Here is a 27,002-nt window from a genome sequence, read left to right on the forward strand (position 1 = left end):
TCAGTTCTTGTTCTTTTTCTAAGGCCACGTGTTTGAACTTTAGTTTTTACAAGTTATGAAGATTTATTACTTAGTTTTTTACTGATGTGTTTTTCCAAATGCTTCTGTGATGTACACTGTAACAGGTAAATGAACCATGTGTTTCCATTTGGAAGAGACGAGTCTCGTGCACCATATTTTCCTGGTCTATGGTGTTACTAGTTGTGAGTATTTATTTATGAATTAATTTGAAGTACACTAAAGTTATGTGAACATTTAAGATTTCAGATTTAAAGAAGAACCAATTTTGAGAACAATTAAGTTTAGAAATTGGTTCAATAGGTAATGAAGACTTTATTTAACACAGTAACAGTGTAAACATCTCTTTAAATAAAGATTTGTGTCTTTTGAAGTAATTATTTATCAAGGTTTTGTGTAAACTTGTTTAACGTGAGTCCAATATAAAAGCAGCCACTCGGAACAACATTACATATGTTATATTCTTCTAACCATATAAGTGAAAAATACTTAGAATAAGTTTTAGAGTAAGGCTGCATTCTGAAATTAAGATGACTTTTATAACTTCATGGCCACTGATTTTTGGTTCTATGTTTAAAGTAAAATTGTTTTTAAAAAATGTACTTTGTAAACTTGGGATGATTTTTTATTATTTTCAGTGAATCCAGATTCCAATTTTCTGCAATATAACATTCGAGACAGTTATTTCTCATTATTATATCTCCACAGAGAGGTGTAGTGTATTTCAAGATGCATGGTATGGGTATTAAAACTTTTATTAAAATAAATTAGACAATAATGTTTCAACTTTTTTAGGGCTCCAGGTTAACAAAGAGAGTTTTAATATCCATATCAACCATCTTGAGATACATTTTTTACTTCATGTGAGAGATATAGATTTTTTGTTGTTTCATCTTCATCCAAGCCCTTTTCAGTCAACTTCCATACCTACATATCTTGGCAAATTATCTTGAAACTTGGTAGGGCCATACTTTGGTCCAATATGTACAGTCAGTATTTTAATTTTTTTTTATTTAGGCTTTTTTAAGGGGTCAGATGTCAAACAACCCAAAAATATATATTTTGGGCTCATGTGTGGTTATATTTACAGCAGTCTGGAAGACAACTGGCAGAAATGTAAATATTAATGAGCTCAATACAATGACAAACAAAAATAGCTACATTTGTCCATTTGGAATCCTTTTTCTTCTTTTTTTTTGGGGGGGGCTGTAAGAGATCTGATAAAAGCATAATTTAGAGATATTTGATGATCATTTACTCAGCCATATTTTGACCAACTTGCATGGTATCTGGTACAAAGATATTTTTGTACACGTCTCAAAAAATTGTGAAATTGCCCATTTTTAGTAATTATAAAATGGGTTAAGATGCCACAAAAAAAGCATAACTTTAGAGTTGTTTGATCAGTTGCAGGTTTCATGGTTTTTGTTTTATCATAACCTACAAAACCTAGAAAATCTAGGTAAAGACTTAGTGAACCACTCTGTAAAAGGACAAACAACCTCCAATTGTGCAAAGAAATCTGGACTTTAAATGCCAGACTGTTGTTATATTTTGCTAGAGCAAAGTTTTTTAAATATATATATATATATATAAGTTCCTTGAAACTATTTTAAATTTAGGTATATATTCTGTGTTACAGTAGCTCTTGATGCAGTGATTCTTTATAGAGTTAAGAGATTATGATTTTATTCTTTAGGTTACAGCTCTTGTTGTTGGTGTGATTTTCCACAGAATATCCATTGAAACTGTTCTGTACTTCACGTTGAGAGGCAATCAGACACTTACCAGCATGGTATCTCTCACTACCTCAGTGTGCATCATGAACTTTAACCTGGTAGGTGACTTAAATCAGAAACGTTAGGGATGTGAAATTTACCTATTTCTAGTTGTGTAAAATGCACTTTTTATGGCTTTATTCAATATGATATGGATCAAATACCTGCTTATAGTGGTATGTGTATATAAGTGTGTGTGTGTTTTGTTGTTCATTTATTTATTTTTTTACTTTGATTTCTTAATGACTAAAAGGAAATGTTATATGTAATTACTTGTAATTTTTAAGGTGTTTCTTGTTTTCTGTTCAGCTGTAAATAATGTAAGGGTTTTTTCATGTTTGTATTCTCAAGAATGAAATTAATATAGCTTGGAATTTTTTCATGAATGCACCAATATAATCATAAGAAAATCTTTATACTTTGCGTGTCACAGAAATTATTAAACTAATGACAAAACCTCAGTATTTAAGTTCAGATGCAAGTAACACTACTATATATTTGTTTTCAGTAGTACTTTTCAGTTTTGCCCATTTCAGGCATGGAGGCATTATAATATGACAGTCAATCTGTCATATTCATTAGTAATGAATTACTATTCATTACCATTCATTCTATTCATTGGTAAAAGAGTAGCCTCAGGTGTGGCTGTGGGTGATGATGATTAACTGCCTTCCCTCTAGTCTTACACTGCTAAATTTAGGACTTCTAGTGCAGATAGCCTTTGTGTAGATTTGTGCATACCTCAACACAAGCTTTATCGACAAGCTTTTATTTCCAACATGTCCATCTCTTGTTAACATTTTAAGATCTTGCTGAGTAGCATCTGTGTTCAGTAATGCTAGCAGTTCATTCTTAAAAACTACTGAATGAAAGACATCTACAAGAAATATCTTTATTTAAACTTGTATTATTAAGTGTAATTCTTTGTTTATTATGTTATTGGTATGAAACTCAGGTTAGTCTCGTATTTTATCTGGAAAGTTATGGGGGGGAGAATTTAGAATATATGAATTGTGAATTTTGTCTTTTTATTTATAATGACAGTTTTGAAAGTGTAAAGAATAGTAATTTGTTAATCCTTATGTGAAAATACATTTCCATAAAAATGTTTCTCTGTAACAAAAATAATAAAATTTCACTCTAAATGTCCTTTTTTTTTGTAACTGTTATTTATGTCTGAATTTTTGAAGTATAGGTTCGTATAATCTGTAGTTTTTCACCACACGTTGTTTTTGATGACTATTATAAACTGGGAGAAAACTGAAAAGATACTGATTCAGAAAAAGCTGTTTGTTGTGCACCAGTTTGATATCACGGAGTATAATATTACATGTAACAACTTCATGGTTGCATTTGTTTTTATACTATTGTAGTTTACAGTAGTTGGTGTGAAACATGAGCAGTAATGAATTATCTGTGTAAAGAAACTGCGACCAAAAACAATTTCATATTAGATTGTATTTATAATATTAATGAAGAAATGGTTATTAACTGATTGATTCTTATGACTTAGCTCTTGCAGATACTTAGGTTGGATAGATTAGAATCAGTATCCTTACTTGATTAGGCTGGATGCTGCCCAGACTTTAGAATGTTAAAACTATTAATATAAGATTTTATAACTTGTAACCTGTTGCCATAGAAACATGAGTGTGCTATAAGAGTGACAGTTACATGTTACTTTGGTTAGACATGAGTAGTGAGTGATATTGAAGTAGCTTCATTTCCTCTAGTATATTAATTAAGAATTGGGGATGGCTATACATAACTTTGAAGTTTTTATACAGAATTATAGAACAATACAATCTTTATTATGAGGTTCACTGTGGCTCATCCTTTACATTTAAATTCTCTGGGAGAAGTTTTTATAAGTTGTTTTGAACATGCATCCTGTTTCTTTGTTAGAATTTAAATTTCTGCTTTAACATGACTCCTTAGTTTGAGAATGTGTCAAATCTAACTAATTCTTTCAACTTGCAACACTAATATAGATTATTATAAATTTTTTAAATCAACATGAAAAACATGTAACATTATATTATTCTCAAATTCTGTGTTAAGTTTTAATTTATTTTCAGTTAGGGTGACAATACATGCATGTAGTCGCATAGTATTTTTTTAACCATCTTAACAGGATGTTGTAAGTGTGGTGAAGATGGACACATGTCATGAGACTGTCCTAATGTTGGAGAGGACAGGAGAAGTAAATCTGGTTGCTTCAAGTATGGTGAAGATGGACACATCTCACGAGACTGTAAAAATCCTGATAAACAAGTTGTACATGATGGTAAGTTTTATGTAAACTGTTTTGATGTTACTACATACTACTATATTTTAGGAAGTCCGTAAAGAAGTTGAAGGTTTACTTGCAAGAGCAATGCATGTTGAAAAAAACGATTAAAGAAAACCTGTTACGGAACTTGCTCTATCATCGGTATTTAACTTCCTAACAGGTTATGCAACAATTAGCTATAGAAAAACATGAAATGAAGTATACTTTTTCCATTAAGATGGCCCTCATCGTTGATCCCTGCACATGGTGAGGGGACCTCCCAGGGAAAGGTTCTGTTCTTTCAGTTTACCTCCTCTGGGATCTAAACATCCAGGTCAGTCGGCTAGTCCACTTGGGCTAGGGTCAACCAAGTGCTAGTGTTGGAAGTTCTCAATTATAAGTACTTAAAGTTACTTTAAGTAACTTTATGATGTAATGCCAAAAACATTTCATTGTTTTTAACCAAACTTCTACCTGTTTTTCCAGTAAATCGTATCTGTGTATTTAAGGCAGTACTCAATCTGCACTATTTATACTGACTTGCTTAGTTCTCTACTGGCTCTGGAATTGCTTCATGTTGGTTCACCACCCTGTTCTTGCTGATATTCAAAACCAACTGGCTCATTTCTCTTTAACATGTACTTCTATCCAGTTTTTCTGGATATTGGGCCACATTGGTATTCATGGGAAAGAGCTCGCCGACACTGCAACTAAATCTATCTGCTCTGGCACTATCATTGCTGTGCCTATTCCATACATGGACTATGGTCCTGTATTCAAGATTCGGCTCTGTGCCAGCTGGCAGTCGACTTGAAGTGAACAATGAGGAAACAAGCTTTTCCAAATAAAACCCTATAGTGGAGTTTGGCCACCTTGCTTCCGTAAGGTTCGGGAAAGAGGAAGTTGTTCTGACTGGACTAAGCATTGGTCACAGTTTTTTAACACATCATTTCCTTTTATCTGGAACTGATGCACCGATGTGTAGTTTGTGTAACACTCAGATTACTATAAGCCACATTGTACTTTCTTGCCATCGTTACGAATCTCAACGACGGAACTATTTTAAACATGTTCTGTCTCAAGGTTTTTCCATGACATTAGACAGTGTTATTGGTGAAGGTGACACTGTCCATCTTGATAATGTTTTTAGTTTTTTAACAGCCATTAATCTTTTTAATGTTATTTAAGGGTTTTATATTTCTTCATTTAATCTTTTTTATTGTGGTTCCATTTTAAGAGTCACAATCTCTCTAGTTCGATTTTAAATTAGAAAATGGCCGTAACATTAAATTCCAGAACTGGAAAGGCCAATTTCAGGTGACTAATGCTGCTGTTTGAACTACCCGTCAGTCGTTCTGGCCATTTTTTATTACAATTTTGCTACATGTCTTTTAACACTTTTATTGCCTACTTTTTGATAGTGGCTGTAATGACACATAACCCAGAACCAGGACTAGAAAGGCCAACTTCAGGTGACTGACGGTGGTTCTCGTACTTACTTGTTAGTCTTCTTGGCGGGTTATGGTAATTACCATTATGCTACATACAGCTCGTTACGAATTTTGTTACTGTAGTTTTTCTCTAAATGTTGTAGACTAGATGTAAACATTGGTTTTATGCTATTTATGTTTTTACTTGCTGTTTTGTTTTACTTTCATTTCTTTTTATGAATTTTACTTTTTTTCCCGGAAGTTTGGCGCGCACATGGCCTAGCTCCTTTGTGCCATAAAATACTAAATCAGCTAACCAACCACTGAGATATACAAAATTTCCAGATCTTAGCACATTGTAGTTAGACTAGTAACAAAACAGATTCTATTTCCACAAACAAATCTTTAGCATAAATATTTCATAAAGAAATCTGATTCTTTGTATACAAAATACCTGTAATCTTTACTAAATACCTACCTAATTTTGTGAAGATGTGAACGTTGTGTCAAAAGTTAGCATAAATACTTGACATGTGCAAATGTGTAGAACTTGTGTATATTGTACTTAGCTTGTAGGAAAATTGTTAAGTTGTAATTTCCTTTTTCATTAATACTAGTTGCATCCAGTTGGGGATTAGGCTTGAGTCAAATTTTGTAATTGTTAACTTGTCTTTTCCTCCAAGATAGGTTTTTCTGATGTGTCCTTTATCCTTTTCTTTAGTGGACTTGTAAATTTGATAATTGTTTTTTAACATGTAAGTTCCTTAATGGTTTTGTATGTCAAATGTTGTTTATTAATTTATATTGCTGCACTTCATGACAATTCTAGTGGGTTCTAAGTTCTGTCTGAAGGTTTCTACCTATAGTTCTGCCTTTTCCCCTGATCTATTTTCTTCCTTCCTCTTCTTTGGGATCACTTTTCTTCAAAGATTGGTCTGTTCAAGATTTACTACACAAAGGGGCTGCCAAATGGGTGTTACTCATTCCCCTTGAGTGTAATTCCCATCTAATTGTTGTCCCTCAAAAGACAGATGTTTGGAGACCTGTTATAGAATTGTCCCAGTTGAACGTTTTAACTGAAGTCACTGTGCTTTACTATGGACTTCTCTCACTTCAGGTTTTTTTTTCCCCTGGAACTCTGAATGATTAAATCATGATGGTTGCTTATCTTCATATTCGAACTGTTCTTGTGTCATGCTATTTTCTATGGTTCATCCAGTAGGCTTGTTTCTTCCATTTCCAGGTGCTACTGTTTGGTTCTTCTTTGTTTCCTTGTTTTATGAAGTGGAATAATGTTTCTTTGGTGGATTGGGTGGGGGGAGCTTTCTTCAGTTCCCAAGAGATTTCTGGTTGGTTGTTTATTGAGGAGACTTCTTTCCATTTGATATATCCTGGAACGTTTTGCAGTTTATTGGACTCTGTATTATTTCCTCCTGCTCCTGAGGGGCCAGGTGGTTGTGGTTCAAACTGATTATTCCACTGTTATCAGCTATATCACTAAGCAAGGGGTAGCTAAATTTAGATCTTTATTTTCAGACAGTGAATCTTCTTCACTGGGCCTACTAGCACTACCTAGTAGTCTTCATTTATGTATCTGCACTCAGATGAGACTCTTCTTCAAAGTCTTTCTCCCCTTATCCAGACAACAACTTTTTTCTTTCTCACTACTCTGTATTGGCCTGCTCAGACATGCTTTCCTATACTTTGGCCTTTACTGTAGCAACATCCCCTGGCCTTTCCTTTGTCTCAGTCTCTCCTCTGACAATTGCAATCAGATATAGTTCATACCATTGTCACTGAATTCCACTTGCTCATGTGGCTTTTGACGAGCATCAGCATGGACTTGCTCATCATGTAGCATCTTTCCTTTTCCATTCCATTCTTCCTTTCTCCTTGTCTTTATACCAGAGGCAGTGGTTTTCTTCATATCTTGGTCCATTTGCTGTGGCTTTCTGTCCTTTTGTATGTCTTATTTACCAGTTCTTTGCCTGATCGTTTGATCAGTTTTGTTATGTGAACTTTGGATTTAATGAAAATTTTAGTAAAATTGTACACTTTTGTATTAGATGTGAAAGAAACTTTTCTTAAAATTTTATCTGAAGATGCTGAAGTCTACATTTTATTGTAACATCCATTATTATACATAAAATGTGATGTACAATTGTTATTAAAATTTAGTGCTTTAGCAGGTCTCTGGGATTTGCATGTAAAGTCCAATTGCACAAAATCCAATTTCTTAACTGTAATGTGAACTTTAGAACTACATAAAATTGTTTGAGCTGCATGGTATAATAGCTCCAGGTTGAAGAAAGTTGAAATAGAAACAACTCTCAACCAAAATTAAACTGATGAATAAGGAAGCCAAAAGAAAATATCAAACTTGCTAGTGTGTGAAATAATTTGCCCCAGAAAATCTAAAGTATTATTCATTATTCAGGAGACATGAATGAAATGTGTAATATGACCAAAGAAATTATATTTAGTTGTCTTATTCTTGTAAATTAATAATTTAAACCCCCATGGTCAGTCTTTTATTTTTGTTATTTTGTGAAATTAAATTGCTGTATATGTGAATCAGATTTCGCTTTGTTAGTATTTGTAAGATGCAATAAATTAATATGTAGAAAAGTAGGGAAAAGTTAAGTGACTACTCTGTATTATGCAGTTTTGTTTACCTGTGAAAATAAATTAATTCCTGTTACATATCCTCAAATTCCTTGTGTGGTACTAGAATACTGTAGATTCATGTGTACTAAAAATAATTGTTTATTAAAAAATAGCATGTTGAAGGTTAATTTGCATTATTTGAGAAGCAAAGAAAAAATTGTGCTCGTTTTTGATGATATTTATCATTGGAGCATTCTGTATCTGAGTATGATCTCATATTTTTATTTTTCTATCCTGTTGTTTCCTAGTGGGAGGAAAAATTTTCCTTTGGACATTCTACAACGCCATCATCCTTGTGAACCTCTCCAACAACTTCATTCAAGGATTAAACAGAAATTCACAAAAGTTTATCAGACTTTCTTCCATCCCATTCCCTCACTTCCAGACTTTTATTTTTTTTTCTTTTCAGAACAGCAGGTGCACCAGGTGACATTACAGTTTTATTGAGCTGAGATAATAAGAAAATATATAATTTGAGTGAGATTAGGTTAACCTCATGAGGCTACATTTCTGTAATTTGTAGATTCAAGGTATTTATTACTCTTTGTTTGAAAAATATTTTTTTTTGCTAGAAACTGTGAGTTTCATTGCCTGTAATTATAATTATCATTTTCTTTTTACAAATTGTTCCATAAAACAAAAGTTTAGAAGTACGAGTAAAAAGTTTGTGAGACAATGACAAGCTATTTTTTGGTAGTCATGAATCTAAGGTTGTGAATATTCAGTATAGCTTTGCTCCAAAATAAGCAGAGGCATTTCATAAATTAGGGAATTTTATTGATTTGACAGTTAATTTAAATTTATTAAAGCTAGCTTTTGTTGTTTCAACTTCAGTGTTTGCTTGTAATTTATTGGTTTTGAATATTATTATGTGCAATGTAAAATGAAATGTATAATTTAATCATAAATAATTTTTATTTTCCATTAATTTTCTTTGAAATTTATTCAAGGTGGAATATAATGATGTGGCTGGAGGTATAAATGAACAATCAGATGATAATGAAAATGCAGAGAAGAGTGAAAGAGACAGGTTCTCAGATGGAACTTGTGCCTGATCAAGAACTGAATGGTGTGATTTATTTTTGTAGTTCACTATGAATGTTTTAAAGCATAAGTATGAAATATAATTGTATGTAACTTATATTTGAGGTACCACTAAGTAGTCTGAAAATGACTTTCAATAGCCTAAAAACATATACTGTTAGTATCTTTTGAACTTCAATACATTTCAAAGTATGAAAAAAAACTCATTTTGCTTGTAAGAGCTAATTCAGTTTTATATTATTCCATTTCACATATTTGAGAAACTTTCTCAACAACGTCTAGTTGAATTTGATCTATACTTGCTCTGATAAAGGTAAAGATTGAACTTATCATGCATGAAAAATTTATTTTAAAAACTTCTTAAGTAAAATGGACATTTCTGAATAGCAAGAAACATGACATAGTTTTTATGAAAGGTTGTACAAAGAAACTTGCTGTTCAGTTTTTGCTGTTGTATATATGGAAATAACTGCGTTACATATACATGTTCTAGAATAAAAATTGTTCCTGTATTTAGTGATGAAAGTATTGAAGTTATTTGGAGTTTTTAAAGTTATGTATTACATGTTTGTTTTATTTTTTCACTACTAAGTTAGCTACTTTTATATTAATGTAAAAAGCTTTATTTACTTTTGAACTTGTATTTCATTCATGACATATTATGGATTTGCTTTTCTCAAACATAAAACTTAGCCCTATGGTTATAGTACCCCTCTTGCAATCGGTCACTGAATATGCTTGATCTTTAAGCCATGAGGTATTTTAATGTGATGGTCATTCCCATTAATCATTGGTAAAACAGTAGCCCAAAAGTTTCTGATCAATGTTTTAGAGACCTTTAAAACAACATTCTTAATATTATAGGATTTGACTGTGGTAGTAATGGGTCTTTTGTCTTACTATGTTCTATATATATCCTTTTATTTGTTTAGTAAGTATGTGTTGTATAATCATTACCTACGTTAGATACAGATAATTGTAAAACTTTTTACAATAGGTATAACTTAATGACTTATCATTATAACATTTTTTGAAGATATAAATCTTTAATTTACTTTTAAATAAATAAGCATTTAAGTTAAAAATACCTAATTTATATTTAGTCACATAATAGTACTAGAGAACATTTATTATGTTGAAAAGAGGTTAAAAAGGATTGAAATAAATTATTTAATAACCTGTTTTTTCAATGTTAATGATATAACAAACATAATAAAAGTATTATGTCCAGAGAACTCTTAAGGTACATGGAAATAGTGTGTGCATAGTTTTATTTTAAAATTGATATTTGTTAAGACAGGCACTTAATTGTTTTTCTTCTGTTATTATATTATGGATGTAAAATGCTTATTTCTGTTCCTTATGTTATATTTTAATTATTATTTTCCGATTCTCCAACTTTCCAAATCTGAAATTTAAATTTGTGTTGAATAGGGATCCGAGCTCTCTCAGTGTTCTATCTAAGACACTGATATTGTTGTGTTCATTAAAGCACACAAATTATTTATTTACTTTTAAATGTTTCACGATAACAATCTTAGATTTAATTTCTTGTATTTTTATATAATATTTTTAAAGTATTTTCTTTCTGTATATAAACTGACAGTTTTCATTGTTTATGAAACTATGTAATCAGGTATTTTAAGTGTCTTTATAGTTGAGTTTGTGGGAGATTGCAGTGTAATAGAGATATAAAATAGTGGTATATATAACTAACAAAAATAAAAAAATTAAAGGTTTACAGTATCTATTATTAATAATTCATTACCAGTACATTTGTAGTTCGAAGTGCAAAATAACAAAACACTTTTGTGTTATAGATTGAATGAAATACTTTGTGAAGGACATTCAGGGACTTAGCAAGAGGAAAGACGAAAGCTCACTTCCAGGTTTGTGTTTTTGTCAGTGTTTTTTAGAGACCTTTAAGACAACATTCTTAATATTATAGGATTTGACTGTGGTAGTAATGGGTCTTACCATGTTCTATATATATCCTTTTATTATTTGTTTAGTAAGTATGTGTTGTATAATCATTACCTAAGTTAGATACAGATAATTGTAAAATTTTTTGTAAGGAAGATATTTAGTGGGTGTGTACGTAAATCAAGCTTTCCAGTACACCCTTTTTTAAAATTTAATATAGAAATTTAAACCTCTTGTGACATCTGAATTACTCACCAGTGTGGCTGAATCTGCTATAATATCCAGGCTTATGGAGAGTAAATTCTGTACCTTCTTCCTCCTTACAAAATTCCACACAACACATGATAGTGAATACATTATCTGGTTCTTAATTTTATAAAGGTGTCTTCTCCATGGATATCTTGCATTCTGTTGACTGATATTGTCAAATAAGGCTTGTTTAAGCTTGTTAGTCACTATAAGGTGTTTAGGTTAATATGAATAATTCTACTATTTTATGGAAGAGGGACAGTTCAGCCAACCTTCTAAACTCTGTATCTTCATAGCTGCTTACTATTAATAAACAAGTTCTTTTGGCAGTGAATTTTATTTTTGATGTTAATAAATCAAGATTTTTGGCTGTACCCCGTATACTGGAAATTGTGACATCCTTTTCTAGCCTACCTAATTACCACCCAAATTAAATTTAATTACATTGCAGAAGAGGGCCATCTTTTAATCAAGTTTTATACATTTCTTTATTGGTATATTGAACTGTTTTTTTAGTTTAGTGTTGATGGTCATTTTTACCCTTTAATAAAAATATATTCAAAAAAGATCTGTTATACCTTTCAACTGATTTATGCTAAAATATTTAGATTAATATTACAAAACACAGATTTTTTTGCATTTTATTAAGTAGAAACTGGTTTTAAGAAAATCTCCATTAAAAGAGAAAAAGTGTGAAATTTCTCTAATCCAAGAAGGTTTGTAATAATAATCAGCTTTGAATGCATTGTATCTTGAAGGTATCTTTAATATCATTGTAAGAGAGTAACATCTTCATGAAGGGTAGTTGTTTTGGATGGTATAATCACTGTTACTTGTGAGACTATGCATATTTATTTTACAGACCAAGAATGTAAGAATTGCTAACTTCAGTATATTAAGAGACAGTTGTCCTCAGACTTTTAATTATTATTATTATTATTCTTTACATACTCAAAGTAAATCTCAGTGAAAGCACTACTCTTATGTGAGATCAGTGGTTAACTTAATTTGAATGATTATTCATATCTGGATTATTTCATTTGGTTCATATATTGGCTAAACTTCTCTGTTAAGAGAAACAGTTGCACATGAAATTTCTTCTATAAAATGCTTAACAGTTTAGTTTTTGAATGGTAATTTTCATTGTATCTATGATAGTACTAAACTTAATTACACAGGATGAGGAGGCTGATCATGGAGATCACATAACTTTACAAACTTTCTTGTTGGGGCAAAAGGACCTGTAATTATTCCAGTATGTTTAGATATGTTTCTTACTTTGATAAACAGTTGTTGTTCAAAAATGTGGTTGTATTAATATTTGGCTTGTAAATCTCTATAAGTCTAGTATATTATTTGTTTTTTGGATTTTGCAGAAAGCTACATGAGAGCTTCCCTAATTTAGAGGGAGGGCAGCTAGTCATCACCACCCACTGCCAATGTTTGGGCTACTCTTTTACCAACAAATAGTGGGATTGACTGTTACATTATAACATTCCCATGGCTGAAAGGGCAAGCATATTTGGGGCAACGGGGATTTGAATCCGTGACTCTCAGATTACGAGTCAAACGCAAGGCCAGGCCGGGCCCCGTGTAGTATATTATTTTGTTAATAATGCTGGTTTTATTGCAGTGATTGTTTTTTGTTTTTCCCTAACCACAGCTTTAACATTGTGAAGGGAGATGGTACAGAGTGGTCTGGGGTGTGGTGTTGGGACTCTGTTCCTTTCCTAAGTGCTGTGCTGTGCAAATTGTTCTGCTTATGTTAAGAATATTTAAGATATTTCTCTTTGAAATGCTCGTTGTTTTGACTTTACAGTGTTTATTGATCTTGTTGTTATATAAGTATTTTACCTTGCAAATGACTGATAATATAATCTCAAGTGTGAGCCTACCAGTGACAAATTTCACTGTTGAATTGTTTGAAATCTTCAATGTGTAACTGGTAGACAACCTCCAGGGAAGTAAAATCAACAGAATAAAATAGCTTGTGCTCATTTTATACACTTCACTGTGTCTTGCTGATCTAGATATTTTCATAGGCACGGGTACAGGAAGGTAATCTGTAGTCTGGCCTTGATGTTTCTTTTAGAGAGCAAAGGTTTCCTCCTTGCACAACTCCCATGTAAGTTAAACTTGTGCAGTCTCTTTCTGATTGTAGAGGCATGCACTTTCAACATCAACAGTAGCCAGAGCCTGCTTTACAGGTATCCCGTGATGACATTTTAGGGTGTATGGAGACCTCTTTTAGCATCTTGCGGTCTGCTCTCGGGTGAACTTGCTTAGACGACCAGACCTGGGCATGTTGGCAGTTGTTTTGAAAGTCCTCCACTTGTCGACTATTTTCTGGACAGTGAAATGGCTGATTTCAAAATCTTTTGGGATCTTTTTAAATCCCTTACCAGACTCATAAGCTGCTACAATTTTCTTTCTCAAGGCCTCAGACAGCTTTTTTGCTCTCACCATGTTGCTCACTCTCACTTCAACAGTCAGGAGCACACCAAACTAAATGTCTGAGGTTTAAATAGGGCAAGTCTCATTCAAAATGCTGAGTAGTGATCTTCTAATCATGTGCATCTGTGTGTGGGTTGAGTCATTTTAAGTTGGAATAAATGTGGAGGTGTGCTTTTTCCTGAGTTAGAATATGCATTTTTGTAGAAGTACATTTACAGAAGATCTTGAATAGTCTTTTCTTCAGTTTTAATTGTTTAGTTATATTCCTATAATCTCTCAGTATTGTTAAAATTGAGATTAAATATCTAAATATCCAAAAATGTTACAAAAATACACAGGCTTTCATAGGGTGTTCTAACTTTCTCACATGACTGCATGTACAGGATAATTTGCTCCTCCTACTGTATATGTTTATAATCATGTAAACTTAGCAAACTAACTCAAAAATTGAGAGAGGGTGTGTGGGTTCAGCATAGAATTTAAATAATTGCTTTTGATAATGCATGTTTTTTGGTTTTATGTGGTTGGAAGGTGTAGAAACCCATTATTGAAGTTAGAAAATTTTCATGTTGAAAATGTGACATGGAAAAACTATTGATAAGTTTTTAGATATTTTTGAAATTAAAAAGTGGAAACTCCAATAATATAAAATTAAATTATAAATAGATTTTTATGTTAGGTTCATTGACATACATTGGTAATAAAGTGATTTAGTTATATTCCAAATGTACTGGAAAAAATTGACACTTTGATTCAGCCATAGTGAGAGAGCAGAATAACATCCTTTGAACTTTGTCACTTATATATCCTTGTTTTTACTCTGAGATTTTTTTAAAAATTTGAAAGAAGGTTTTTTTTTAGGTTTACATTTTTTAGTAACCGGTAGTATAAGGTCGGAGCAGCTTATACTTTGTGCTAAATATTGACATTTGTGGAATTTGTTTTCAGTCTAATAAAGTTAAGCTTTCTCAGTTTTCTCTGCTGTGGAGGCATTGGTTGATAGATAAACAGTTGATTGTTGATACTGCCTGAAATGTATCTTAGTTTATACCTGACTTTTCTTACTCGGTCAGGTATTGTTGCGTAACTCCTTATGCATTCATTAGATGTGCACAACTTTTCATATTGCAGTTATGTATGTAATACATAGAATGTTATAAAACTATTTATTTCTTCTTTGATAGATTGTGTAGGGAGAGTATTCATGATGAAACTTTGTAGAATGGATGGCAACTGCCTGTTGTGGAGAAATAAGTGCATAGGATGATGTTTCAAGTCTTCCTCCTTTCAAAACATCGTCCTCTACACTTGTACAGTTGCTGTCCATTCTACAGAGTTTAATCATATTTATTTCTTGATGTATTTGAAAGTAATATAAAATGCGAGGACTATAAGACAGCTCATAATTCAAACCTCGTTATATTTTTGTTTCTAATCAACCAAAAGGAACATCAGCCTGGAGCTTACTGCTTACAGAAGTACTTAAAACGAAAATTACTTTGCATCTTGGGATGAGAAAACATTGCTTGTCAAACCTTAAGACTTAAAACAAAAAGTTCTGCTTTTTTTCATGTGAAAGTATTGTAATTTTTACTGAGTTTATCAAATTTCTTGAGCATATACCTAATTCAGAAATTACAGCAAGAAAATTATCACAAGCACAAAATGGTTGTGGGGCTGTGCTGAAACAGTCAATGGGTGCTTTTTTATTTTTTGTCTACATTACCATTGTAATTAGACAAGTCTATTTTGGTTGAGTTATTGATTAGTTGACAACTAATCGGCATACCTATGTCAAATACAACTGTACTTATCTTGTTTTTATGAACCATTTCTCTTTTGATAATTTAATTTGGATTTCCCTGATTTCTACAAGTACAGTTATAGCTTAAAAACTTGCATTTGTAAACTATTAAAATAATAAATTGTATTATATTCTTTATGGCTTAAACAAAATGCTGTTTAAAAGCTTATCTAGTTTATTAATATCATTTGAGAAAGACCATTCTTACTTGGATACAAGTAGATGATGTTTTTATAATATTGGCATTTCAGTGTTTATTTCTCATTGCATGTTACCTTAAACAATAAATATTTACATTTGTGTCTGTTTATTACTGCAAAACTAGTGAACTAATTGTCCTCAAACCTGGTGTGTAACCAAGGTGAAGTAAAGTGTTTAGATCTGACTTGTCCTTCCACGTGCATTGCACAGCTTGTAAAATTCTGATTGAACTTTCCCTAATGGAAAAAAACACAAGAAAAACAAACTATACAAGCACTGTTAAATATTTAGAAAACTATTGAATTTCTAGTCATAATCTGTTGCAAAATAAAGTGACTAATTAATAGGGTTTTTTAAAATTCTCTAACAAAATCCTGAACAAATGTAATTGATGTAATGTGTAAGTACAGGAAGTAATGAATAAAGTCAAACTGTAAGAAGTAGCTGGAAAGCTAACATCATTACTATTATTATTATGACAAAGAACAAGATGCAGCACTAATGGTAAATACATTGACTGTAGCAAAATTACTATTAATACTGTAATAATACACCTGTAAAGAACATGCTTTAATTATATAGAGTAAGATATTAAAGAGAAGTAAAGCTAATGGTGGCTGCAATATGACAGTGATTCATTATTACCTTAAAATTAATTTTTAGAGAAATTATATTGTTGATTGTTTTGTATTATAATTTATCTCAGATCAGTCTCCAATCTATTGTGTTACGTATTATGTTATGTTAGAAAGAAATGGTTCTATTTCTATAAAACAATTGTCAAACACATTTTTCAGTTAAGTACAAGAAACTAAAAATTTTTAAAAGATGATTAGAAAATAAAGTTTTGTCTGAACACAAAAAATTGATGATGATTCAATTCACATAAAGAAAAACTTAGAGCAGTTGCCCATGACTGAAACATTGTTTAAAAAAACTTGTTGAATATTTATTAAAATTAAATAAATTTTGGTTGTTGTCTTCATATGATTACTACATTCAAGTCTTATAATTATTCACATAATTATAATGGAAGTGAAACATTGTACTAGATCCCTTTCATGTATCACAAAATCAGATTTTTTTGTTTTTTTAGCAGAAGGTGTGGCAAAAATATGTCATACAGGCAGTAACTGCATAAATTTGTCTCTGATTGCATTACAAAAACTTTCCAAAATAACATATGACCTAACTATGTGTTGGGCATCAAGCATTGCTAAACCAAACCATATAGTGGACAACACATACAGCATCAGTCAAAAGGAAATTTTATTCATATTAGGCATAGTTCTACTTGTTCATAGTAGGGAATTCTCAATGAATTCTAGGAATCATACAAAATAGGTTTCACATACTCTAATAGTAATAGCACAATTATAATGATACATACTAATACACATTACAATATGTGTTTGACATGGTCAGATAGGTTGGGCACTTGATCTTTTTTCACCTATCAAAAGTGAATCTGTATTTATAAAAAATTATTAATAGGCTTCAAAAGAGTATATAAACATGTTAACTGAAATATCCTAGTGTCAGTTTGTAATTTCTGTACATGTAAAGCTCACAGCCAAATAAAATGCTTTCCAAATTTAAGGGTTTTATTTCTAAATGAAAACTTTTGTAATAAAGGTAAGGGGCCCTTAAAACAGGACCATTTTAAACACTTGTAAAAATATCTTTAGATATAAAACCAGACAAATGTTTATAGACATAGTGTGTCTTTAGCACATGAATGTTCTGTACCACAGACCTCACCAAATACAATTCTTCCCCTCAAGAAAAAAAATTCTGAAAGAAAATCTTCTTTAAATATTACAGAATAGTTAATGATTTTGAAAAAAGCATTTAATTGATATAAAAATATATGTACATTAAATTCCCTTGATAAAAAACAATAAACACGTTATATACATGAAGGGGCACAGTAAATACTTATATTATTAATAAATATACAAAATATCATATCAAAATTACACTTGTCTTCTATATATATGTATATAAAATGCTAGAAAGAATCAAGCCAACTTAAGTTAAGGTGTATATAAGACAACTTTATTCCACCATTTAATACCTCAATTATTGAACTATGTAATTCATGTGACAGTGGTACATTAAAATTGTTAATAAGATTTGATTTTTTTACATTCACCATTAGAACTTTAAAATACAAGAAATTTGTTGATGTTTTAAGTAAAGAAAAGTTAGCAATTTAACTATTTTGTAATGATAAAACAGGAGAAGTGCTAATAAGCATGCATTATGTAATAAATAATAAACAGATTCAAAACTCTTATTATCTATTGAACAATGTAATGATACTTTTGTGTATTCCTCAATCTGTCTTTCAGTTGAACAACCATCTGATGCTGATCTGATATCTTCAGTGCTTTTATTATTTTTCATTATTTTTTTTATATTATATGTGGTTTACTTTGTTTGTAATTTCGTGCAAATCTACACAAAGACTACTGATGCAAGCTTTTTCTAAATTAACAGCGAAAGACTAGTCACCACCACCCACTGCCAACTCTTGGGCTACTCTTTTACCAGTGAATAGTGGGAGTGACTTTTACATCAAAATAACCTCACAACAGAAAGAGCAAGCATGTTCAGATGGCGAGTCAAGTGCCCAACCTATCTGACCGTGTCAAACACATATTATACATGTATTAGTATGTATCATTATAATTGTGCTATTACTATTAGAGTATCTAAAATATAATTTAGATAAACCAATAATGATTTTGGTTAGATGAAATGAAAACCTAATTAGGATTATAAAATTTGGGAATTGTATTAACTAGGAACCTTCTCCTTTGATGACAGATGCCGTGACTTTGTTTTAACTCACAAGCCGTCATCAGAGAATGACAGTGGTCCTCATGAAAACATTAGCTAACTCTTTGAAGCAAATTTGAAAGATGAATGGTTGGAACTAGAACATGTTCATCAAGTAAATCTTGTTTTTTCATTATATATGTGTTAATTCATGATGAATTGTTAAAAGATGGTTCAGGTGTTTGTTTTACATAAGAAAATAACAGATGAAACATAATATTTATTATAAGAAATTAAAATTTAATTAAACTAACATTTTGTGTGTGGTTACTACAAGATTTATTTTAATTTCATGTAGTTAAAGTAATAAATGCAAGTCTTCAAAGTTTTTGCTTATTTGTAAAGTTATTATTTTGCTGTATCTTTCATTGTTGTGTTTTAATGTGTCTTTCTTCAGACTTATATTACCAAAATATTTCTTATCTTGAGTTGTCAACTCTAAATAGTTCATTATATATTTAACAAACTGCTGGTTCTAAGAAAAAAAAAAGTATTCATTTCAAGAGTTAATTCATATGAAATGTTTAAAGCTAGTGGCATAATTATTAGTATAACATTTGTTTTTATTAATTACTTAAGATCAGTGCTAGCTTTGTGCATAAATCAACAAATTATGTGTGAAAGATTTGAAAAAGCTTTATTATTCTGTAAAACTGTTACTTGTGGTGGCAAAAAAGGTTATTGGATTTCTATCAATGTTGAAAAAATATGGTGTTTGCCTTGTGATAAGGGAAACATCATTTGTGAAACATTAGAGTGAGCATATGAGCTCTGTCTGTAAAATCTTGTAATGTTGTTTAACAAAACTGTTATTTGTTAATATAGATTAATATGCTTTGATTTTTTTTTCTTTTCCCAAAGTGAATTCTGGTAAATGTTTAATAGTGTTTAGAACTCTGATTATTACAATTTTGGTCATTTTTAGTCTGGATAAAATAGTAAAAATGAATTTGACAGCTTTTTTTTGTTTTGAAAACAATTGTGGTACTGGTTCTTAGTCGTCTTTCTATTCATAAGCAGTCAATTTTTGGTCAGTGTTTTATCAGTTCTTCATTGGTTATTTGTTTATAGTATGATTTCAGTAAGTCATTGATTAGTTGCTCTTCAATTCCATTAAAATCCAAACGGATGTGCAAATGATGTGATTTTTTTTAACAAGAGGTTGAAAATTATGCACACATTTTAGCCAGTTTTTTTTTCCAAACTGTATTCATATGTGAGGTAGTAACGTTTTTACATTCTTGATGTTGAATGGTTTCCAGAAACCATTGATCTAGGTGTTTCTGTTGCTGTCCACTGCCCCTGATCATTTATCTGAAGATTTGTCATAAGTGATATGCTTTAAAAGAGGCCATGTCGTATTGATTTATTTGTTGGATCAAAGAAGTGGTGTTTGGAGTAAGAGACTCCACAGAAATGTTTGTTGATATGTAAATTAGGTTGTTAGGGTGATTTGGTGAGTTTTCATCAACCACTAGTGCTTTATGGGAAGCATTTTCCATAGAAAAACATCTCTGTACTGCAGAGCAGAAAAAGTTGTAAACCAATCCTCAAAAATTGTTTTTGTTGTTTAAACCTGTTCTGTCTTTTTCCAATATAGATCAGTCTCTCAAATGTTGAAAACTTGATGGGTCATATATCCTCTTTGTTCAAAAATATCTTTTAAAAGTGTTTGGCACATTGATGTTGCTTCCTTGTCAGCACTTGCTGCCTTTAGGCTGTGTAAATTATGCTTTTTTTTTTTTTAAATCTGTTAAGTAAGCCTTTGCTATCCATTATCTTAGGGCAATACCGATTTAGTAACTTATTAGATAATTTTATCTTTGTTGATAGTTGCTGTAGTTGATGGTGAGAACATAAATGCTTTGAATTTATTATAAGTTTGGCTTTTGTCAAACTTCATGATGGTTTCCAGTTTTGTTGTTACTGAGATGGCTTTTGTTGCAGTTTTTAGGCTTACTGCTGGCACTGGAATCACTTGCAGTACGCTTACTAATCATTTTGTATTTAAGGGCAGAGTACAGTCTAAAGAAAACTTTGAAAGTACATTGGTTGACATTTTTCTTGATCCAAACAAGACACTTGGGATGTATGAACTCTTAGCACACGGGCTGGTTAAAGTGACGTGTCATGATGTTTCAGTAAGTTACATTCAAAATATAATTAAACCACTTAACTACCATGATGTACGAACAAACTTGATAACAAACCATAGATGATAATGCAGCTTTTTATATTATATAAATTTTAAGTTCTTAATAATATAAGAAAATATTTAAAAACAACTTTAAATACCCTAGTGTGAGAATTTGAATATTTGTTCTTCAGTTATTTCCTCTTTTGAACTTCCCCCTTAAACTATGAAATGTTATGTAAAATGTCATTAATCTTCTAAATTTTTATCTTATATCCTTCAATCATATGGAACTTCAGAGCAACCAATGAAAATGCAAGAACCTCTTGCCACACCCACCTTCAACTTGCTCAACGTTACAAATTGCTAATACATTTTTCTGAGACTAAGTGTTATCTAGAATAGAAATGATTGAGTAAAGTATGATTCATCCTATATGATCTTACAGATAATTGATAAATTTAGCTAATTAGAGAGCCAGAGACAGTAAGATATTTTCTCAATGACAAATTGGGTATGTCTTGCTTCAAACATAAATTATTGTGTTATTATATTTTTCTTCCTTTTTTCTCTCTCTCTTTTGAAGAATAGTATCAGATTTTTAACAGATTTTCCACTGGTTATAAATTATGCTGTGATAAATTTGTTATACATTTCGCATGTATTTCTGAGGAGTTCAGCATTTCTAAAATCATACACCAGTTTAAAAAAAATTATTTTTGTATTTATTTTAGTTTCCAGAATTTCATTATTCAAGGTGTGATGATAAAAAATTAAAAAGAAGTATAAGTGGTTTTTGCCATACAATTTCAAACCTCTGCCTCAGCTAGGGAATACTTGTAGTAAGTACACATGTTTGGGCTTTTTCGATTTTATTTGCTCTAAATCTTTGTGATTTTTAGTCAGGTGATATTCTGTACATATAGTGTTTTAATATTTTTTAATGCTTGGTTAGTTTTGTATTTTGGCCAATGGAACTTAAGGGCTAACTACATTAGCCATCCCTAATTTAGCAATGACATACTAAAGAGAAGACAGCTAGTTAGTACCACCGTCTACCCACTCTTGAACTACTCTTTTTATCAACAAAGAGTGTAATGGATTTTAATGTTACAACATCCCAATGGGTAAAAGTATGAACATGTTTGGGGACAGGGAATATAACCCATAACCAAAATGGTGAGACAAACCATTACCATAATTTCTTTTCAATATGGGCTTGGTTGAATCAGCCAAGTATGTGACCCCAATTTTTCTTTTTAGTTTCACCACAATAATTTTGTGGTGAATACAAAATAATACATTTTGTGTATCTTCATGAAAATTTCATCAACTGTGAATAATAATTAAATCATTTGTTGAGAAAAGCATAATTTGTAATGAAGTCTCTTTCACTGTGAATATGTGGAATCAGAAAATTGACTACTGTGGGTGCAAAGTGAATTTCATGTAGATTAAAAACACTTAAATCATCTGAAATTTAAATTTAAACATCATAAATTTGAAACATTTTAGTCAGTAAAAGTAGACTGTATTATTCTACCCAAACTCTGTATCAGGTTTCTCAATATGATCAGTCTTGTAAACATTAAAATAAATCAAAATTATCTTTTTTTCTTCTTTCTATAATGACTTCAGATTGTAACACAAAACTACATTTGTTTATTCTAAATTGCCTTTTTTGTAACATTTTGATTGCCCTCTAAACTAAGGTTAACTAATATGCCTACCAAACAGGTGGCAAAACACTTGGAAAACATGTAGCTCACATTATCTCAAGGAACTACATTATGCGCCAACACCATCATGCCAACACCACATTAAGCATCTCTTTGTTTCCCTACCCTCTCTAATAACTGGATCTCCACCTTTCCAGACACTGCAGTTTCTTTATCATTTTTTCATTTCTTATCTCTTTTTTGTGAATCATTTGTACATGATCTACTGTGAAAATTCTGCACTTATTTCTTATATCAAGTATCAGGGGTTACCAATTTAAGGACTTTGTTTCCACATGTTGGACTTGCTGTTTGTGATTTATTCTCATTAATATTTGCCATGTGCTTATGACATATTAACTCTCTTGGCTGGACCAGATTCTCTCCAAAGGGTGGTTTCTCCTCTTTCTGGTGTTTTGTCAGGTTTGCTGTGTCTCTTTTGGAGGCTTTTGCCACTCATCTCAACACCAAACTTTATCTTGAGCTCTGACAGTTGAAGCTCTTAGCCAGAACTGGTCTCATCATTTTCTATATACCTGTGTCATTCCTCTATTGCTCTATTAGACAAGCATAATGACAGTGGTATGATTACAACAACATTAAGAAAATGTTTAATACATACAGAATCACAGCAACAAATTGGCGCAATACATTGTTAGAGCAAAGCCTTCTACTTTGTCTAATGCAGTGATATAAAAAATAAACAACAGAGTTTGAACTTTAAGTCTGTAAACAAACACTACAAGTACAATAGAGACTAACATGATGTTGCTGATAGATCATAGTTATGATAATGAAACGTTTAATAGATATAATCACAGCAAAATATTGGCAGAAAATTAACAATCATCCTGCCATTTCTTTATTCTACCTTTGAACCCCTCATTGTCTAGATCTGTTGCCTGCTACTATTACTGTGTGGATAAGCCAACTCCTTCAGTTTGGATATTATTCCTTCAATGTTAATACATGTGGATGATATTCATGTGTTTCATACATTATCTTTAAAACCTGTTTTATTTCCTGCTGAGTTTTAACTCTAATCTATTTTTTATCAATCTTCACACTGCTTTTGAGTAGGGTAAGTATATTTTATTTTTCAGCACATCTTTCTCTTTTATTGGATCCTGTCAGACAGCTGGCATTGCCTCCTACAATATACTGATTTTCCAAAATGTGCATATGGTTTAGGGTAATAATGATAATAAAAAACAGTGGCCACTGCTTTTGCCCTGGCATTACCAGTCCTCACTGTCAAGTTAGGGTCTTCTTCAAGGTTGCTTGGAGTATCCTTGGTGTTACATTTATCAAAGTTAACTGGTTGAACATGTACCATTCCATGGACTGTCATGGAAAAGACCAGTGCCAAGAAGATGTCTACCAACTTCTTGTTTTGCAGAGTTTTAAAAAATAGTCTCATGTCACTGTCTCCAGTAAAAGATTGTTTTGGAATTTCGCACAAAGCTACTCGAGGGCTATCTGTGCTAGCCGTCCCTAATTCAGCAGTGTAAGAAGAGAGGGAAGGCAGCTAGTCATCACCACCCACTGCCAACTCTTGGGCTACCAACGAACAGTGGAATTGATTGTCACATTATAACGCCCTTACGGCTGGGAGGGCGAGCATGTTTGGCGTGATGCGGACGAGTCGCACGCACGCCTTAACGCTCTTGGCCATGCAGGGCCTACCAGTAAAAGACTTTTCTGGCAGGTATCTGATGAGGATCTTGATACATCCCCAGGTCTCCCAAGTGTAAATTCTTCTCATACTGATTCAGAAAAAGCTGTTTGTTGTTCACAAGAATCATTAAACATGCACCAGTTTGATATCACAGAGTATAATACTACATGTAACAACTGGCATTAGTGAACTACCCGTCTGAAAGAAACTAAAGCCATAAAAAAGTTTTCTTCATGGTTGCATTTGTTTTTTACAGTTTTGCAGTTTACAGTAGTTGGTGTGAAACATGGGCAGTAGTGAACTACCTGTATAAAGAATCTGAGACCAAAAACAATTTCATATTAGATTATATTTATAATATTAATGAAGAAACTGTTATTAGCTTATTTATTCTTATGACTTAGCTCTTGCAGGTTGGATAGATTAGAATCAGTATTCTTTTTTGATTAGGCTGAAGGTTGTTCAGACTTTAGAATGTTAAAACTATTAATTTTAGATTTTATAACTTGTAACCTGTTGCCATAAAAACATGAGTGTTACATGTCATTACATCAGTAGTGAGTGATATTGAAGTAGCTTCATTTCCTCTAGTATATTAATTAAGAATTGGAGATGGCTATACATGACTTTGATGTTTTTACACAGAATTGTAGATCAATATAATCTTTATTATGGGTTTCACTGTGCCTCGTTTTTTACATATAATTTTTCTGGGGGAAAGTTTTTGTAAGTTGTTTTGAACATGGTTTTAGTTTCTGCATCCTGTTACTTTGTCAGAATTTAAATTTCTGCTTGAACATGACTCCTTAGTTTGAGAATCTATCAAATGTAACTAATCCTTTCAACTTAGAACACTAATATAGATTATTACAATTTTTTTAAATTAACATGAAAAATATATAACATCATATTGCTATTAAATTCTGTGTTAAGTTTTAATTTATTTTCAGTTAAGGTGACAATACATGCATATAGTTACATAATATTCCTTTAACCATCTTAACAGGATTATTTAAGTGCGGTGAAGATGGACACATGTCAAGAGACTGTCCTAATGTAGGTGGGGACATGAGAAGTAAATCTGGTTGCTTCAAGTATGGTGAAGATGGACACTTCTCACGAGCCATTAAGAATCCTGACAAACAAGTTGGACATGATTGTAAGTTTTATGTAAACTGTTTTGATGTTACCACATACTTTAGGAAGTCTGTAAAGAAGTTGAAGGTTTACTTTTTGAAAAAATCGATTAAGGAAAACCTGTTACAGAACTCACTCTATCATCAGTATTTAATTGCCTAATCAGTTATGCCACAATTACCTATAGAAAAACATGAAATAAAGTATACTTTTTCCACTAAGATGGCTGTCATTGTGGATCCCTGTACATGGTGAGGGGACCTCTGATGGTAGGTTCTGTTCTATTTTTTTTTGTAGATCATATTCATAGATGTAAGAATATATGGTAAAAATCTGAAAAGGCTGAATAACTGGTAACATGGTCAAAGTGTGGTCTGAAGTAGGGTTATTTTTAGTTAAATCATAAAAAGTTGCATGCAGCTAAATTTTTTTACAGGAGATCTAACAGACTTTTAATTACAGGAATTGCTGATTTATCAAGTGATATGTCATAGGAAATTAGAAGAAAAAAAATTCAGCTAGATGAGCACATGTGAATTTTTTCAAGGTATTCTGTGGGGATCACCTGCCAGCCCCCTGGATGATTTGATAGCTTCTTCCTCAAACTTAAAAGTTTAGAGTTTGAGAAGTTGGAAGGAAACCAGCTCTTCCCCTTTTGTATTTTCCTCATGTATTGACATGAGTGGACCTTTGATATACATGTAGAGCAACTAAGTAGGAAATGGATTGGTAGAGAATCCAAATCACTTATTTCGTGATAACGATACTTAGAGTGAAAATTATTTATTGAAAAACAGCTGGTAGAGGAGTAAACAATGTTTCTACCTTCTTCAGTCATCGCCATGTTCACAAAGAAAGAAAGGGTTACTGACCAGTAGCTGACCACATGTTGTGTAACTGAGTGTAGATTTTGTTTGATTATATTTATTAATATAGATATAAAGGTGTTCCTTTGTATTGGTTTATTTTATTGAGTTGTTGTATAAGAAGGCTTTTTTACTTTTGTATTTGTTTATGTTTTTTTCTCTTCAGAATTTGGATGTTTTCTATGCTTATGTTGTGTTTATTTGATTTGCAGTATTTAAAAATGTGAAGGTAACTTTTTATGTTAGTTGAATCTGGTTTCCATTTTTCTACTATATAGAAGTCGTGGCAGTTATCACATTGTATATTATAAATAATTTTGGTGTTGTGTTTGTCAGTTTAGATTTTATATAGTATAGACCTCAGTTATGTGCCTGGTTTTTGAATAAATTTGGTATTAACTGGAGTGTCATATTTTGTTGCTAGTTTTTTGCCAGATGTTGGTTATTTTTCTAGTGATGTAGGGAATATATAGTTTTTTAGAAACTTGGTGCATATTATCGTGAATGTATAGTATGCGGCTTTATATGGTTTCATGATTTTTTAATTGTGGGGTATATTTACTTTTGCTTGTTGATTTTGCTTTTTGTCCAGGTGTGTGTGTGTAAACATTATGGGAAAATTATAGTACAGAAAAGAAATGAGAGAATATACTAAATTTTTATTTGTTGAAAAACCAGATATGGCTGGTTCTTTTTGTTATTTATTGTAGCAACTTTTTTTTCACGTAACCACTAAACTACAGCCTCTCTGTTAACCACGACATAACCGAAGCTGTGTTCAAAGT

General features: G+C 31.6%; 2 protein-coding genes across 11 annotated transcripts in view; one reads left to right on the top strand and one right to left on the bottom strand.

The window, feature by feature from the left end:
- Window positions 1-25,282, top strand: part of LOC143233431 (uncharacterized) — a 26,023-nt gene extending 741 nt beyond the window's left edge. Inside the window, exons 2-10 of one of the 10 annotated variants that reach the window (XM_076469640.1) lie at window positions 126-203; window positions 1,718-1,855; window positions 3,931-4,083; window positions 9,116-9,234; window positions 11,030-11,098; window positions 18,651-18,799; window positions 20,697-20,825; window positions 21,553-21,660; window positions 25,221-25,257. In XM_076469640.1, coding sequence (XP_076325755.1) covers window positions 126-203; window positions 1,718-1,855; window positions 3,931-4,083; window positions 9,116-9,220 — 474 coding nt within the window. In that variant the 3' untranslated portion in view covers window positions 9,221-9,234; window positions 11,030-11,098; window positions 18,651-18,799; ... (1 more) ...; window positions 21,553-21,660; window positions 25,221-25,257. The other 9 variants (XM_076469638.1, XM_076469646.1, XM_076469644.1 and 6 more) reach the window with 9 other exon arrangements.
- Window positions 15,870-27,002, bottom strand: part of LOC143233433 (uncharacterized) — a 125,614-nt gene continuing 114,481 nt past the window's right edge. Inside the window, exon 9 of the mRNA XM_076469671.1 lies at window positions 15,870-16,076. Within this exon, the coding sequence (XP_076325786.1) occupies window positions 16,015-16,076 (62 nt within the window). The 3' untranslated portion in view covers window positions 15,870-16,014. The remainder of the gene's footprint in view (window positions 16,077-27,002) is intronic.

The sequence above is a fragment of the Tachypleus tridentatus genome, chromosome 12 (assembly GCF_004210375.1).
Source record: "Tachypleus tridentatus isolate NWPU-2018 chromosome 12, ASM421037v1, whole genome shotgun sequence".
NCBI lineage: Eukaryota > Metazoa > Arthropoda > Merostomata > Xiphosura > Limulidae > Tachypleus > Tachypleus tridentatus.